The 17,066-nt window shown below is 39.5% G+C and overlaps 2 protein-coding genes across 2 annotated transcripts in view; one reads left to right on the top strand and one right to left on the bottom strand.

Moving 5' to 3' along the window:
- CDPF1 (cysteine rich DPF motif domain containing 1) overlaps positions 1-3,410 on the top strand; it is a 7,850-nt gene extending 4,440 nt beyond the window's left edge. The window contains exon 3 of the mRNA XM_005421077.2: positions 3,285-3,410. Coding sequence (XP_005421134.1) covers positions 3,285-3,410 — 126 coding nt within the window. The remainder of the gene's footprint in view (positions 1-3,284) is intronic.
- Positions 3,411-6,276: 2,866 nt separating this feature from the next.
- The window catches only part of PPARA (peroxisome proliferator activated receptor alpha), a 32,831-nt gene continuing 22,041 nt past the window's right edge, over positions 6,277-17,066 (bottom strand). Inside the window, exons 7-9 of the mRNA XM_031057010.1 lie at positions 16,926-17,066; positions 13,661-14,108; positions 6,277-13,484 (exon numbers count right to left, since the gene is read on the bottom strand). Of these exons, the coding sequence (XP_030912870.1) occupies positions 13,237-13,484; positions 13,661-14,108; positions 16,926-17,066 (837 nt within the window). The 3' untranslated portion in view covers positions 6,277-13,236. The remainder of the gene's footprint in view (positions 13,485-13,660; positions 14,109-16,925) is intronic.

Below are 17,066 nucleotides of genomic sequence, written 5' to 3'. Positions count from 1 at the left end.
TAGGGAAAATTAAATTCCAGAGAAGTAAAAACTTATCCAAGGCAATAGAGAGAGACAAAGGTAGAATAATATCTCTGTATTGGCTGTGGTTCCTGCTTGTGCTTGACCCAATTACATCAATTCACTCCTGAGTTAAATGTTAAAACATAGGAATTGAAGCTGAAGAAAATCATACTTGCTTGGGCCTCTTTGCAAAGAAGCTGCACCAATTGGAAAGGTTTTATTGACAGGTTGCTTTTTAAATTGTGGTAATTCAGAATAGTATTAGGCTAATGTGTAGCAAAATTGAGACTTTTCTGACCTTGGATTTGGCAAAGGGATTTTAGCTACCTCTTGTACCTAAGGAGACTTGAGAGACAGATTAGATTTTAGGGTTTTCATGAGACAACCCATGCTAGCTGAAGTGTATTTCCTTTTATTGTGCCAATAAAAGTCATGACTTAAAGCAGTTCTGTGTAGTGTTCATAAACTTAAATATCTCCAAATATCCTCTGAAGTTTCACTCAGTTAATTTACTTCAATCATTTTGTAGCCTGTATCACCCTGCTCAAGTCTTTTATCAGAGTCCCTTGGTAAGTGCCATTAGTTCTGATCCAACTGGGAATAATTCCAGTGATTATCTGTAATGTCTTAAAACATATCAAAACCACACAAAAAGGAAGATAATAAAAATGCTTTTAAAAGTCTTTGGGCAGGTTGAGTGCCCTTCTTCCTATTACCCTTTCAGAAAAGGGGAGAGGAAATTATATAATCTGACCATATTAGTAATTTAAAATAGTTACTTCTGTTTTATTGCAACAGTTTCTAAAGAAATGGAAAAAAGGTGGCTTTTGGAGAAGAAAGGAGGAAAGGGAGCAAGTTTCATCCCTTATTGCTCACCTCAGCAGAAGGTGACTGAGCACATGATTGTAGGCATTAAGTGATACATGTAATCCTACAGCTGCTTCCCACTCAACTTCCAGTCATGTGGGGTCAGTCCTGGGTAGGGACAGGCAGAGCCTTTCCTTTACGTATTGTGGTAGATACCATCCCTATATATATATTACTTTCAGCCATGATTCATGTCAAAACAGAAATAAACTATGGCAGCATGCTTTGGCAGCTGTTTTGCCTGAATTGGACTATTAAATTTGGAATTGAAATGGCCCCCACCTGCCTAGGTCATGGAAGGGAGAAAACACATTAAAGAATCATCTGATTAAACACAGAACTGTATCAGGATAAGGGTTTAAAAGAAGGGCTCAACTCTACATGGTCAGTTTAATTTGTAGGGCATTGAAAGAAAAATTAGGCTGAAAATCCCAGGACAGAGAGAGCAGGACTGTGGGCACATGCTCAGGGGTGCAGTGGTTCATAGTCATGATTTCCCCAGTTCCTGTTGGCCAAAATCTGCACTAGCTGGCAACTCATTTCAGCCAAAAGAATGCAAGTTGAGCACCCGTTTTACCTGTGAGGAGCTGCATCTTGACAGTGGGGATGCCACCTGCAGGAACAGCCTCTCCCCACCTTTGCCATGGCCCAGTGGCCACCTTTGGGAGCACTGAGCCCTGGAGCTGGGGGGCTGTGTGCCATTTGGCAATGCAAGCAACAATAGCCAGGCCAGCTGAAACTCTAATCTCCCCCTTTAAACTGGCAGCTTAACGTATTAAGGATACCAAGAGACAAAAAACAATAGGCTCTGGAGGTTGTGCAACTGAAATCCACTTTCAGGGCTTTTCAGAGACTGAGGCTTCACACTCATTCCTGAGGATGAAGGGGCCTGGCAGTCAATGCAGAAAAGGACAATAGATGAAGACAAGTTGTTCCCCGAGCTTCCAAGTCACATGGAAGCAGGCTGATTGTGATTTTGATATAATTATCATCTGAGTCTGCTGCTAAAGCCTAGATAGTGACACAAGAAACAAAAACAAGGAAAGGAACACAGGAATAGCCAAGCCTAGCTCCCAGAGAAAGGCCATCTGCAAATGACCATGGCAAGGAGAAAACTCTACTATTTAGGTAAGACCCAGGGAATCCATTTGTCCAGTTCTATCTAAACTGATGTCTTTATTCATTCTTAAATCCCCAAGAATAATCCATCAGCAACACCAATTCCAGCTTACCCATGAAATCCTATTTGGAATTTGGTGATCAGCACATCAAGAGAACCAGGGATGTCAAGTCTTGCTGCAGAGCAAAGGAATAATACATTAATTAGTTTCTCTTCCAGTTGTCCAAATTCTGTATTGCAAATACATTTAAATGTTCCATCAGTTTTGCTTCTTTCTATTCAATTACTAACATCTGGATACAGCTCCTGGGGAAAAAATAAATATTGGGTCTGTATGAGCTGTGAACAGAACAGGGATAGCAAAAAAATCTTCTTTGTGCACAACAGCTTTTATACTTTGCCATCAAGAGTTCAGAGGAGAGCCATTAGTTCAAACTTTAGTACCAGGTGTGGTTCTAGGTTTTAACCAGTGAGCACATTTATTGAGGGTAAGGGATGAAATCTCATTTGAATTGTCTCAGATGAATGGAGCTCATTTAACTACTCCAGTTATTGGACACCTCTGTGGTACTGATATAATAGTGATATTTTTAAGTAGTCTCCTAGGACAATACAAGTGCATGGATTAATGGAAAAATAGTTTTTTGGGAGTTATGGAAAAGATGGTCTGTTGTGAGAGCCTCCAGTACTTGGTACTTGTGTGGCCCTTTAGGCCATTTTTGTGGAGATTGGTGAGGGGGAGTGTGCTGAGTCTCCAGGTCTCACACACCAGTGCAGGAATTTGGAAGATCCTCCCAGGAGGTAGAAATCTTCATCAAGCAAGACTTAGAGGAAAACTTTGCTGTTTCAGTAAAACCCATGGAACCTCTTACACCTTTATTCACTCTTCAGGTATAATCCATCAGCAACACCAGCTGCAGCTTAGCCATGAAATCCTATTTGGAATTCAGTGAGCAGGCCAGGAAGCCCATGCATGGTGCTGGAAGGAGAAGGCAGCTGAAGAAGGGGTGTTGCTAGTCCCTGTAGCAGGGAGCTGGTGAAGGTCACTTTAACAGGAGCAGTGGGACAGTTGATTTGGGGGTTTTATTTTTCACTCAGTTGGCTCTAACCAGATGTTAGAATTATTGAGTAAGAAAAAGTTGAATTGCTGGAATATTTCAGCCTAGAAGAAGAATAATTCATTTTAGAAGAATTCTAAATATAAATGCAGTTTAATGAGACTGGAATGTAAGCATTTCCATTTTGTGTAGTAATGCTAGTTATTTTCTTTACAGAACTGTTATTTTCTTTACAGAACTGTAGTCTGTTCTACTCCAAAAGTTTCTGCCTCTCCTGTGTGAAGGAAAACTTAAAGGCCTTTCCTTTGGAAATACAAGAAGACATGGATAAAAGGAAGCCCCAGCAGAAATCCTGCAAATAAACGGATACAAAGCATAAATCTTGAAGGTCCAAGAGCGACAGTTCTTTGGCTGGGGTTTCTCCTCTCTGCTTGGAGACTATCATGTTGCTCCTTTTAAAGAAGTGACCTTCATCAGCTCACTACTGCTGGAGAGAGCAGCACATTTCCCTGCCCTTGGCCTGCGTTCAGACATCCCCGTGCAGCGCCCGCTGCGCCAGGGAGCAGCTCCGAGCTGCTGAGGAGCCAGAAAAGAGGCAGATGAGCCTCCTGTCACCATGTGGAATGCTTGCAGTAAGAAACCAAACAGCACAGACACAGGAACCGTGTCCAGGTTTCCACATTTGCTATTTTAGTGCTGCGTGTTGTTCTTGACACTCCCTACAGCATTATGAAATTCCCAAACAGATTGATCTGGCTTAATTCAGTGTATACCCAAGAAAGTCAGTGTACACCAATTGTTAACCTGGCAGTGCTGTCCTGTAAGATTACATAAGGCAGGGAATTTAAGTCTAAAATAAAAGTGCTGTGAGAAAATGTCCTAAATATAATACCTACATTTCTCAATATGGTAATCTTAATGCTATCACAGCATTGAGACTTGACACTTTGAAGGTTGGTGCTTCTGCAATCAATAAAAATATTTACAAGTCCCTTGCACTTGCAGTCACTTTTCACTTAACCTTCCAGTCCATGTCAGCACAGCAGCTGGAGAGGACCCTGAATACATTTGGTTTATGCTTTACAATAAAGGCGACTTCTTTTTCATTTTCAAAGCAGTTAATCTGGAAATAGAAACGTTCCATTAATACAATCAATTCTTTCCTGAACTGGACAAATAAACTGCAGCTGTAATAGGGATGTCAGAAACACAGTTTCAGGTAACAAACATAAAAAGTTCAATGGAAACAGCAATTTGTTTAGCACAAAAATTAGCTTCTTCAGTTATCTCTTTTGACTCTCTTAAGATTTAGGTGGCTTTTATGTAAAACCCAAGTCACATGCCTTAAGGATACATCTAGAATGTTCCCTAATCACAAAATCATCGTTTTTTACTTGAGTTACTGCTGGTCATTGCTTCAGAACTTGTTAGTACTTTGGTGAACATCTCTTTTTTCCAACACTTCATCCACATAATCCATCAAAAATCCTTCATTTTAGTAGAATGAACCTGTGTTTGTTAAAAGAAATCAACATTATTTCAATGAGTTGTTTAGGACATTGAAGTATCCTAAAATCCTTTTTTTCCCTGAGTTTACTATGTTGGTGCCCTCTGCTCAGGACTGAAATTTCTTGCAGTGACTGGAGGAGCAATAATGGACCTATTAGTAGCCTTTTCAAGCCCTAAGTGCTTTAATAAATAAAATATATGTATGCCTCTAAATGCAGAAAAAAAGATCCACGTTAGGAGGCAACATTTCAGATTGCTTTTGCAGTTACAAAAGACTACACTTTCAGGGAAAGTGATACTGAAGTTATGTAAGATGGGTGGTATTATATTTCAGTTTCACATTAGGAGCACTGTTTAAAAGCTGTGGTGTGTCTGTGTCTGTTCTGTATAAACACCAGAGGCATGTCCTGTGCTAAACCCACAACTGAAGAGAGCACTTTCCCAACTTGGAATTGAAGTCTTATAATCAAGCTGCCAAAGCAACATGGTTATGTGACATCACAGGATATGTTTACACCAACAAACATACCTGGAAATATGTTTTTTCCTGGATTTCCCATTGTTCATGACAGATTGTACTCTTAAAAGGAGGTTTTGAAACCTGCCTAGTGCAGTTCCAAAGTCAGTGAGATTGGGATCTCATCTCTCTGACATGTTTTCCCTCCTGCTCAGCTTCCTCTGTGACCTTTTAAGACACAAGCAGTTATCTCATTTATTCATAACCATTATATTTGCCTTTACAATATGACTGAGGAGTCATTTACAGCCCTCAGAAATTTCCATGCCTTTAAGTACTTGTTATGTGGAACTGAAGAGGGAAAAGACTCAGTGTTAAAAGGGAGCAGAACCTCAGGGCAAAACTACATAGTATTTAATTTGGCTCAGTTATTTATTGTGCAGCAGGAAAAACCAAGTCAGGAACGCCTCCGCTTCACAGTTACCTGGCAGTGAAGACCTGGTAGGTATAGAAAAGCCAGCAGGTACCACAGAGGGACAGCAGATGTGTTCTGGCATCTCTGGTTTATGCTTTAGGGAAAGGAGACTGCCCTACGTGCCACTTGGTATTTCCTGGAATGACAATGGATTATTATCTGTGCCCAGCTGTTAGAACTTAGTTATTCCACATTCTTGTATTCCCACTGAACATGAGCATTATGGTCTCAGTATCATCATATTTTGGTATATATGTGATTTCACAGCCTGAATGATACCATGCCCAACCTTTCCTGCTCTTCATGGATGCACAGTCTTTACAGGTTGTTTTCATTAGGGTCTTCAAGTACTTTCTGCTGCTCAACATCAGGTCTTCCATGCTCCTGAGCACAGCTGATGAAGAAACTGGAGTCTTTTTCCTCTGCTGTAATTTTCACTTCAGCACTTGATTTAATTGAAGATGTGCTCATTGAATTAGTCAGCGCTGCATTTCACAGAAGTGTACTTGTTGAATTCCATGGATGTCTCAAACCAGCCACACAGCCCATGAGAATATGAAAGATCACAGCTGGATGATGGGTGAACACCAAACTTAGGTAATATATATAAATAAATGTATATGCAACATCTCTGGGTATGTTACACAACCACTCCTGCTTCAAAAGGCATCTAACAGTACACAGGGAAGCATCAGTACTTGAAGATGCTTCAAATAGGCTGCCTTTTGAATGTCTCATTGCAGTGAGTTCCTCTCCTGGAGATAAAAGATCATCACATGTCATTAAATTCACTTTTAAAAATATTTTATTTTTTTAAAACCATTAAGGCAAAACCGTGTTTCAAATTAAGTTGGTTTACATTCAGTCTGAAAGGATTAAAGCACATAGGTTCCTACAGTCTCTATACAAACACTGTGAATTCAACCTCTTGTTTTTAAAGAAGGCAGAAAAAATCAGAATGTAAAAAAGAAAAAAAAAATGTTTAGTTCAAGTTTTTTCATCCTAGATCAGTAGGCTGGTAACATTTGAGAGTGCATCATCGTGTGTAGCTAGATGTGACTTTAACATTCACAAGTGCAAGATATGTTGTCCTTCCTAAAAATCCCTGCGAGACCAGGGCATCCATTCATCCTTGGAAGTGTCATTTGCATTGTTCTAACAGAAAGAAACTTGGGAACTTGGCTTCAATTAGTGGTTTTTACTGGGAAACAAGCATTCCATGAGAATTAGGTTTGACTACTCCTTGCAAGAAATGTGCTCCTTCTACGTTCTGTATTTACTGAAGCCAAATGTACCCAAAACAGCTGACTGGAAACAATAAGATATTGTGTTTTCTCTTTAATAGTGGTATCTTGATTTAATGAAACACTTGTTGGCTCTATTGATTAGGGTTTGACAACATTAACAACACTGCTTTTTTTGTCCTAGCAGATAACAGACCATTTAAGAGGTGAGGGAGGGCTTCAACATCCTGGGGCACTTAAGCTGTGGTGCTGCATTCCTAGGGAAAATTCTGAGCAACTGTTTGTAAGAGCTGGGGAACAGCAGGAGCTGCTCAGGAGGCAGGTCCCCCGAGAAGCTGCTAAGCCAGACTTTGTCAAACCACTCAGAGGGGACTCTGGAGCACACTGATAGCACTGAAATGTTGGTTAGGTTTGTTACTACTAAAGAAGTAATTGAACCATGCAGGTTTCTGCTCTGCCCAAGGGCCAGGGCACTGTGATTCCATGGAGAGAGCTGCTGTGTGTGTGGGGATGAGCCATGTGAGCCCTGCATGGCTGGGGTGAGCAGGGGTGGCTGTGAGTCACCTGCAGGAGGGTGGTGACCTGCCCCCAGCTTTGCAGCACGACCCACACAGGCTGCCCTGTGACACTGCACTCCTACACACCCAGGGTACAACACAGCACTGCTGTACCACCAGGATAAGAGTGGCTCTGGACTTCCCCATCCTGCCAATCTTTTTTCTTTCAAGTGGAAAGAATGCCATGAAACTCCTGGCATTGAACACAAGGCTGGTGTCTTTACCACAACAGGGATCACCTGCATACCCAACGTGAGAAAATACACCAAAATATTACTACTACTTCAAGTAGTGAACCTACTCAAGTACCTCATGCTTGATCTTGCAGTCCTTATTTAAAGTCCAGCCTGTAATCAGATCAGTCTCTTGTGCACGCTGCCTTTTCCCTGGCAGAAGCAGCTCATCTGGAATTGAGGTCCTTGCAACAGGAATTCTGTTTCGAAACATCCACAGCAATGGAATCTGACAAGACTGATGCAATAAAGGAGCTGAAGAAAAAACACACCCCAGCTTCAGAAGCAGAAAGAGATTTAAAAAACCTGTGAGCACAATAGAAAAAAGGAGGAAACAGCCTTCCTTAGGGTGGGCTCAGTTACACAGTGGGTTTGTGTCATATGAGGTGACAGGGTAAAGGAAGCGGCTGCAGGTCAGCACAGGGAAGTCCAGCAGCGCTTTTGCAAACATGACACAAACACCTTAGGAGACAACATACCTGTGTGGTGACACTGATGAAGTGAAAATGCCAAGTTGCAGCAATTTGAGGAAATAAAGTGTTACATGTTACAAATAAAAACCAGTAAGTACAAATGATAGCTAGAACATTTGTAATAGATTGTGCTTGTGGTACCTACTGTGTCTGGTGATTCACACAGCAAAATAAAAGGTAGATGCCTCTGAAAGGTACCTTTTTTCCTATATCAGATTTCCTTAGAAGGATGCTGTAGGCACAGACTGTCACACCTGCATGCACCAGACACAGAATCCCTACGAGCAGACTCTGAATTCTATTTCAAATCCCTCCTGCAGTGAAGCCAATAATGCCATTTCAATGTTTTGTTTTGTGCTGCCAAATCATGTTTGAAATACATCTATAAAAGCATCAGGTTGCCCTCAGGGCAGATGGCAGGGAATAATCCTGAGAACATGTTGTTATTCCCAGTGAGCCACAAGTCAGCTCCACAGAAAACACCAGCACCGGTGCACGAACCAAATGCAGCTTCCTTTTAGCTCTTTTCAAAGGAAAATGAGCTACCATGCTGCAAAACAAAGATGAACTCAGTTCTACACACGATTTTTCCTACTAGTGAACTTGAGTTAAAAACTTGATTTTGGGATTGCAGCTATTCCTCAACTAGACTTGCTTTTATTAAAATTGAATAAAAGGAAGTCTGTGTTCTATGTGAAAATATATTTTAAAGTTTTGTTATAATGGTCAACACCAAACACTGATAACTTTGAAGAATTTGTGATAGTTCTTCACAAATGATACAGCAATAAAGACCAGACAGGAATAAATAGCAAATTGTCTTTGACATCAGCCTCTTCATCCTTAGCCCATAAAAAGAAATACTTCCTCATTGTACAAAGGGTTCACCAGATAAAGTATGTAACAAATATTTAAATTAAATAATTTACACATTTTTCTTTAAGCACCTCTGTAATTAATTTAGTGAACATTCATACCTTGCATTTATATTTTTGTATTTTATAAATTGAAACATGAAGAAATGGTATTACATTAAATTAAAAAAATCCCACAACACATAACAATATCAACAATCTTACATCAAACCCACATATTATTTAAATCTCCAGTAAAAGAAGGAAAATAAAGCTGATTAAACCTAAATATAAAAATTATAGGCAACTGATTATGAGGAAAGCACTTGGGACATAAGCAAGCACAGCTACCACGCTCCACCTTACATTCCAACACTTCCTAAAGGATGAGGGGTTTCTGAGAGGGACCATTATTTGCAGACCTTATGCTTAAGCAGTACCATGACAGCTGCAAATGCATTTGTCAAATGCAGTTGCAGATTTTCAGTGAAGTCACAGGGAGCATTTTAGGAGAGACTGAAACTGTTCCTCTGCAGCCACAGCAGGATATCCCCCAGCTGCTCTGCCTCAGATGGGGCCCAACTTTGTCCAGGCTTTCCATCAGAAATGAGGAAATTCAAACTCAGTTGTATGTGACCCAGCTCTCGTGATGAATAAATCTCCCCAGGTTTCAGCAGTTTGAATAAACAAACAAATGTTTAGATGCTTATTATAAGCTCTTTGATGTGCAGCCTTGTGCCAGCTCTCTCATGAGAACGGGCTTAGTGCAACTGCTGGTATTTCCGAGATCTGCACGGGGCAGGAATAATGCAGAACTCTGCTGGCTGGCAGCACTTCAGCTCTGCAGCAGCTGCTGGAACCAGAGCACAAAGGCACATGGAAAGGGCAGCTAACACCAAATGTGGTTTCTTTAAATGCAATGGAAGATGTAGTTTCTGTAAGTGGAAACTTTCCTATCAGGGGTCAGTTTGTGTTTAAAGCAAAAGTGGGATCGGAAATTTTGAAAGGTACAAAGTAACTAATTTTTTTTAAACGGCAGCTTTGAAGGAAATATTTAAGGAGAAGAACCTCAGATTTCCCTAATACTTGGCACAAAACCTTCCTCTCCTTCCCCCCGTCCCCTTGGACAAAATGTACCTAGGGAACCAGAAAAAATAAATAAATATTTTCCCCCCAAATAATGCTCAAAAATGAGCAATCTGTAGGTTTGCTGAAAACTTAAGCCATACCATTGTTTCCCAGGATATTTCTCTATCCATCTGCTCTCTCTTGCCTTAAGCTGTTTGTGGGGTCTGGTTGTAACCAGAGTTCTTCCATGCTATGACAGTAAAATGAGTTATGTTGGCAAGAATCAGATCCAAACTGTACCTGATGAGCCAGTAAATCTTTAATACCATTTTAATCCTAAAATCTGATCACTTTGCTTCCCTCCATAGATGGGGTATTTTAAAATATTAATTTACCTGCACATAGAGGAGATGCTGAAGTAATTGATCAGAAATAGATCTGAGACTAGTTTGGATTCCAAATTTAAAAAAAAATGGACATAAACTGAGTAACTTTAAAATCTCCTTGGCCAAAACCTGCTGTAGTCATCTCCTGAAGGAGCAAATGGATTTCCTTAAAAGCATAATGTAGAAATGAGGAATTCTTTTGCCCATTAATTCTTGGGAAGGGAATTGTGTGCCCTGTGCCACTCTTTGAAGTGACTGTGGGAATGTGCACGGGACAGCAGTGTGGGCAGTGGAATCCATCCAGAATTTTAGGCTGTGTTAACATCTTGTTCATATTTCTGTAATTCAGAGATGTGTTTTTTCCTTTTTTTTTTCCATTAAGGGTCTGCAATTTAATTTAAAACAGAAATCAAACCTTCAATGTTCAAGGAAGTAGTCAAAAATTTCTCATTGGTTTTCAAATAACAAAAAAAATTATTCACTTTTCTCATACTAATAACAGGACTTTGTTACAAGCAGCAGCTAAAACAGCTAAATATTATCTTTCACTGAGTTATTCTATTTGCCATTCTTTATAGCTTTGCTTAGAATTTAAGTATTTATTATTAATTTTCCATGTTTTAAATTGTTACTAAAGTGTTTTAGCCACTCTTGAGAATAAGAGCTGGAAAAATAGCTATGCACACTGACCGTGTCTGATTTTTCCTGAGAACCTACAGTACACTTAGACTATGGAATACAACTTTGAAATTTGCCCTTTGCAAAAAATCTGACCTTTGGGGGCAAAATATTTCAAGTTATCCTTTTTTTTAGAGGATAAACTAACAGTTGGCTCCTACAGTTTCAGAATAGCATCCCAAAATGGCTGATATTTTGACAACTTCTTGCATCAGCAATATCTCAGATCAATTATTTCCATGGCCCAAACCCCACAGCTCCTCAGTGAAACAGGGTTGGCTGGAAGAATAAAGCAGCAGCGTTCCTAAAATCCTCTGTTTCTGAGGGCACACTGTGTGCTGCTCTGGGACACAAAAGGCAGCCCATTTCTCATCTGAGAGTTCCTGGCAAGACCAACATTCCTCTCTGAGTGTTCGACTGTTCTTCCTGCTGGCAGTGGGGAAGGGGAGGAAGTTTTGTGCACTTGCAGTTACTATTTCGATCCTGCCCTAGATGCTCACCAAATTTGAAGCCTGTGCTTCAATATATCACACTAAATACATCTGTAGTTATCTATAACTTCTGCCACAATCATTGCCCAGCTAAACCCCAAGTTGCCTTTAAACCTGTAATTTTTCAGTGTCCAGCTGTGCCTGTGGGCCTGGACAGGAAACAAGCACTGCCACTGAAATAGGAATGACAAGGTGATGTTCTCACTTCATCACTCAATCCTTGCAGTGAAGATTCTGGTGCCTTCAAAAGTGCTACAATAAAACAAGTACAAAGTGTCCTCCTGTGCCAATGAAAGCTTAACTGTAGTGAAAATGCTGGGATTGCTGCTGAGACCTCGTTGTTGTGAAACAGAAAGTAAAATTATGTGGTAATAAGGTGAGGTTACTGTATCAAAGAAAGGAAAGAGAAACAGCAGAGCGCCTTGCATGCAGCTGGCACTTCTGGGCAGCTGTCTGAGAAAAGAGCCCATGAAGTGGCAAAGTCAGGAAGCCATTTCATTGTGGCTTCTTTTGCAGCAGGAGTACAGCAAAAAAAAAAAAACAAACTTACTCTCAGCAGTGCTGCCTTCCATTCTATGACACAGTCTGACACCTACAAACACTGCTCTTGGTGTTACTGTCACCTTATCCACAAGGAAAAAATCTGGTGAAAACAAGTACCAAATACTTCTATCCATGAGGCCGAAAAAGGAATAGAAATATATCCAAGTGGGTAAAAAATGAAGCAGTGCATTCATCAGAAAAGCAAACAGGTCCAAACAATTATACTGCCAAGACACTTAGAGGAAGCCGGTGCCTTTCCTATCCAATCATTCTACACTGCAGTAGAGTGCGGTATCATTGCTGGAAAGTTAAAATTCTTTTTTTTGGGGGGGGGGTAGGATCACATTTTTCAGTCTCTCCAAAACTCTTGCTAATTCAAAATAGTATTTTTATGTCAAAACTGCATCCTGAGCTGTTACAAGTTCTACAAAAATACAAGGTGTACGATCTCTTGTTCATCAGTGATATTTTCACATTTCCTTAACAGACTTTTGAAACAAAAAGGTCCCATCAGTTTATCTTGTTTACTCTTCAAGACACACCTATTGAAGCATCTCTGCTGTCTTTTAGATAACTCTTTGGATTTTGTTTAGTTTCATAAGAGAACTGTCTTTTAAACCTGCTAACCCTAAGTATGCCAACGTAACACTAGATGAAGCTGTACATCATTTCATGGAATTAAAGCAACAATGGATGAAAGATCTTTCCAAATTTTTAGAAGTGTATGGACAGCAATATCCAGCCATTTGCTACACCTAGACTGAATGCTTTAAGAAAAAGTGTTAGCTGGTTCTCAGTAGTTACCATTAGGCAAAAGTGCATTGTCTTTCTGATTGTGCAGATACCTGGAAAGAAGGTGCTGAATTTGTTATATTAATACTAAAATAACTAAGTCAAGAGGAAATACAATTTTGTTCATTTCTGTTACTTAACATTCTGATTTATTATACAAATATGTATTCCTTACCAATCTTCAAATTTCCAAATAAAAGAACCATTGTAAGACACTTCTTTGAGCACTCTGACCAGTATTTTTCTGCAGCACTTTTTCAAAAGAAGACAAAAGATCCCAAACAAAAAGAAGTGTAACACTCCAGTTCCCCAGTTTTAGATTTTTCCTGCTCTGGGCTGAGCGAACAGCCCACAACTGTACAAGTAGTTTTGCTCCCATCTGTATTTCTCTGTCTTTAAATATTGTGGAAAAAAAATACTAAAAGTTCTTAATACATATCCCTGTAGATTTCCTGTAGTAAAGGGTGTAAATGTGCATCAGATTCAGTCTTCTTGATTATCTGAACAAGCTGAGCATGCTCTGTGACCAGCTGTCGGAGGTCAGCCATTTTTTGGAGAAGTTTTGGGAAGAGGAAGGTGTCATCAGGATGGTTGTTTTGCAAGTGAAGTTTCAGTACATGCACAATGCTCTCCTGCATTTTTTCAATGTGTCCTACATTTACAAGACCAGGACGATCTGTTCTCAAAACAAGCAAAAGAATACATGTCATAATTTTATAATGATTCCTCAAAGTATAGTTAGTGGTAGAACTGAATCTTCCAGAGGATAGAAGCTTTTCCATTAAAATTTTCAATTCATGAGGGGGAAGTATTAAAATTTACTACCTTAGAGAACAAATGGGTCATGCTTACCTCCACAGCAAATAATGGCAGCAACAAAAAGGGATATATCGCTATCATCCAAATCCAGTGCATTGAATTTCATTGCAAAATCAAATTTTGGCTCCATTATATCACAGAATGGCTTTCTCAGGCTTTTCAGGAACTCCCGGGTTATAAATCCATTCCCATAAGCCACCAGCATCCCGTCCTTGTTCATCACAGAGGCCAACATGGCAAATATGGCTTCATACACCCCATACTTCAACAGTGTCACCTGATCATTCAGGTCCAGGTTGGAGAAGCCAGGGATGGATTTGGCAAATTCTGTGAGCTCTGTGACAGTCTCCACAGATGTGCACTGGCAGCAGTGGAAGATTCGAACCTCGGCTTCCTTGTTCTGAATCCCATTGGCCACCAGTTTTGCCACCAGGGTCTTCTCTGCCATACATAAGGTATCCATATCATGTATAACAAATGGCTACAGAGGAAAAATCCACTAGTTCAGTCACTAAATAATGGTTATTAATAGTTCTCTTCCTAAAAAATAAGAATTTTGCTAAACTTTAACTTCCATGCTAATCAGTCCTCAACTATCAATAAACCCTGAGTTCTTTTATACTTCTCATCAAGACAAACAGTGTATGACAAACTGCAATACCTAATTAGTCTGTTCTGCAAACAGCAATGCAAATAGTCAAATGTAAAGATGTATGGCATATCTTTAATTTAGCTTTATCTGATAGTTACAGTGAAGCTCCAGCACTCCTGTGCTTGGGATGCACAAATCCATCTCAGAGCCAGTCCCAGAGGGTTCACAAAAGACTTGGATTACCTTCTCCAGAAGTCCAGGTTATTCAGCCTACACTCCTATTGATTCCTAAACTAACTACACTTGATGCACATCATGATGCTTTCCTGAAGTACCCTAGGGGAAATTACAGGCAGTAATTTCAATACAGAGCAACATATTTGCATAAGAATGTGAACCCTGCACTTCTCTTGTGTTTTATTATCAGATTCTCATAGACAATGTCCCAATTGTCCCAACTTTCTAGCTGCAGCCGGTGCTGAGTCATCTCTAAACAGAGAATTCCACTAGAATGCCAAGCACAAAATCCATAATCCCATTTGTTTTGAAAGGTACATGCTTTACAAACAGATGAGCCACTCTCTTAAAGCATCATTATCAAAAGCAGCATTCAGACTTTCTTACGAACAATCAGAACTCAAAACTATTTTGATATATATCTGCAGGGCAACAACCAAAATGAAGTACAATCCACTAAAGAAAAACAACAAACCCCAGTGCTTCCCAACCTAGCAAACTCACAGCAACTGACTCTGAACAGAAACTCAGTTCCATACACACCAAGAACCTTCCTCGTGCTGCTTTGCTCAGCTCAGATTAAACAGCATGGGGAACACATGAGTTCTGTCAGGAACTCATAGGATTCACTTGCTTCCTTCAGAAAACTGTCCAACAGGTCAGGTTCCCATGGTTTTCCATTTTAAAATGTTTATGGCTACTGCACATTCCATCTCACCATGGGAAGGTGGATATGAGTGGAAAGTGGCAAAGCAAGAAACCCAACACATCTCTAAACCTTTAAAAGATGTATGCTATCTTATATACTTTAAAAAAAAATTAATATCATTTCAGGATGCAGAAAAGAGGCATGGCTAAGGACTTGGGAGCTAAATTAAAAAATGACACCCTGTCATCATGAAAAATGCTCATTCAGTCTGAAATGAATTGTAGTGGTGCCAAAAATTAGGATTCACTGAAATTAGCTGTTAATACACAGTTCTGAAACAGGTGGGCTGCTAATTACAATCAAAAAAACCCCTTCTTTTAAAATTTGCTTTTCTGCTGAAAAATCAAAAGTAAATGAAAATGTTTTTTTTTCTTAAGAGATTATGAAATAGTCTAAAACCCCTTTGCTCTTCCCTGCATATGGAAAAAATTGATAGCAACCTGTTTGCAACATCCTAGGGCTGATTCTTCATTAATTTTTCTGTGCATATTCACCCAGGCACACACGTGCTGGTCACTGTTGGCTGGTCAGTTCCTTGGCTGTGGGACACATTCAAATACAGGAACTGGGATTAAGTGCTTTAGGATCCATCCCTGCACGTGTGACACTTATGGCTTATGGTTCTGACAAAGTGGCTTATGGTTCTGACAAAGAGTAACAAGTACAGAATTGATTTTCTGCAGAAACCCACTCACTGAGAAGCTAAAGGTGGTATTTACTGTAGGCTCATGTCAGCCTGTAACCCTAAAATGCTTAAGCCTGTGCCTCATTTTACACACCTCTCAGTGCAATGAAAAAGACTGGGATAATTCGTGTGTCTCTCTTCTAATGCAGAAAGCTGTAGGCTAGACTAGACTAGACTATTATATGCCAAATTCCATAATGCAGAAGACAGCTTGCTTACCATTTTGATAACACTCATCCCCACACTTACATGATTTTCATTATGGCATATGTAAAGTTTCTTCCCTGCAAATTTTTAATGAAATTGAAGTTGCTGATAAAATAAGATACTTATCTTTTACATAAACGTAACAAAAATCACAGTGGAGCTTAAATGAATATGCATAAAGTGAAACAAGTGAGTGCTTACATCAATTATACTCTTATGTGCTACTAAAAAAAAAGCAGTTGATCAAATTAGGTAGACCTTGGCTAAATTACCCTGAAAGAAAAATAACTTCTACAGCAAATGTGTCTTCACAACCTTGCTTGCTTCTGCCTTTCAAAGGAACCATACAGAAAAGACCAGGAAGGCTGGGTGAGAAAATGGCCAGCACTGTAAACAAAACATTACAAACTCAAGTTTTCTTTCCCCTCCTGCTATAAATATTATTCTTTTTAAAGGAAAAGTCATGCAGAGCACCTGTACACCCTGCAATCTAACGGTACTTATCCTGGCATTTGTGACAGAAAAATGCATTTTTTTCACTGTCATAATAGGAAAATAATTTTGAACCGTTCTCCCCATATCAAGAGATATTCACATTCAGATATCACTTCATTTTTGATTAAGAACAATAATTTAGGGTTATGAGTTTCCATTTACAAGGTAATCACCTGATTTTCCTAAAGCATCTTACTATTCTGATAGTGGTTAAAAGCAACCATATTTACTACAGATATTTGCTTTGAATATTTCATGTCTGTATTACCATTATATTTATTTTCTAAAAGATTTGCTAAAGCATCTACCAAATTATTACAATCACCTTACATACCTGTCAGTTTTATTTTAAAGTAATAGAAAAAGTACTTACTGGATTGTTATTGGTTTTCCCTGCAAGGATGATTCTGGCTTTAACCTTGTTCATATTGAAGTTTTTCAGGTAGGCATCGTGAATTCTTTTGGCAAGTGATTTGAGATCTGCCATTTCTGAATCTTCTACATAATTTTCACC

This window comes from Geospiza fortis, unplaced genomic scaffold (assembly GCF_000277835.1).
Source record: "Geospiza fortis unplaced genomic scaffold, GeoFor_1.0 scaffold10, whole genome shotgun sequence".
Classification (NCBI taxonomy): Eukaryota; Metazoa; Chordata; class Aves; order Passeriformes; family Thraupidae; genus Geospiza; species Geospiza fortis.
This window is presented reverse-complemented; position numbering and strand designations above follow the sequence as displayed.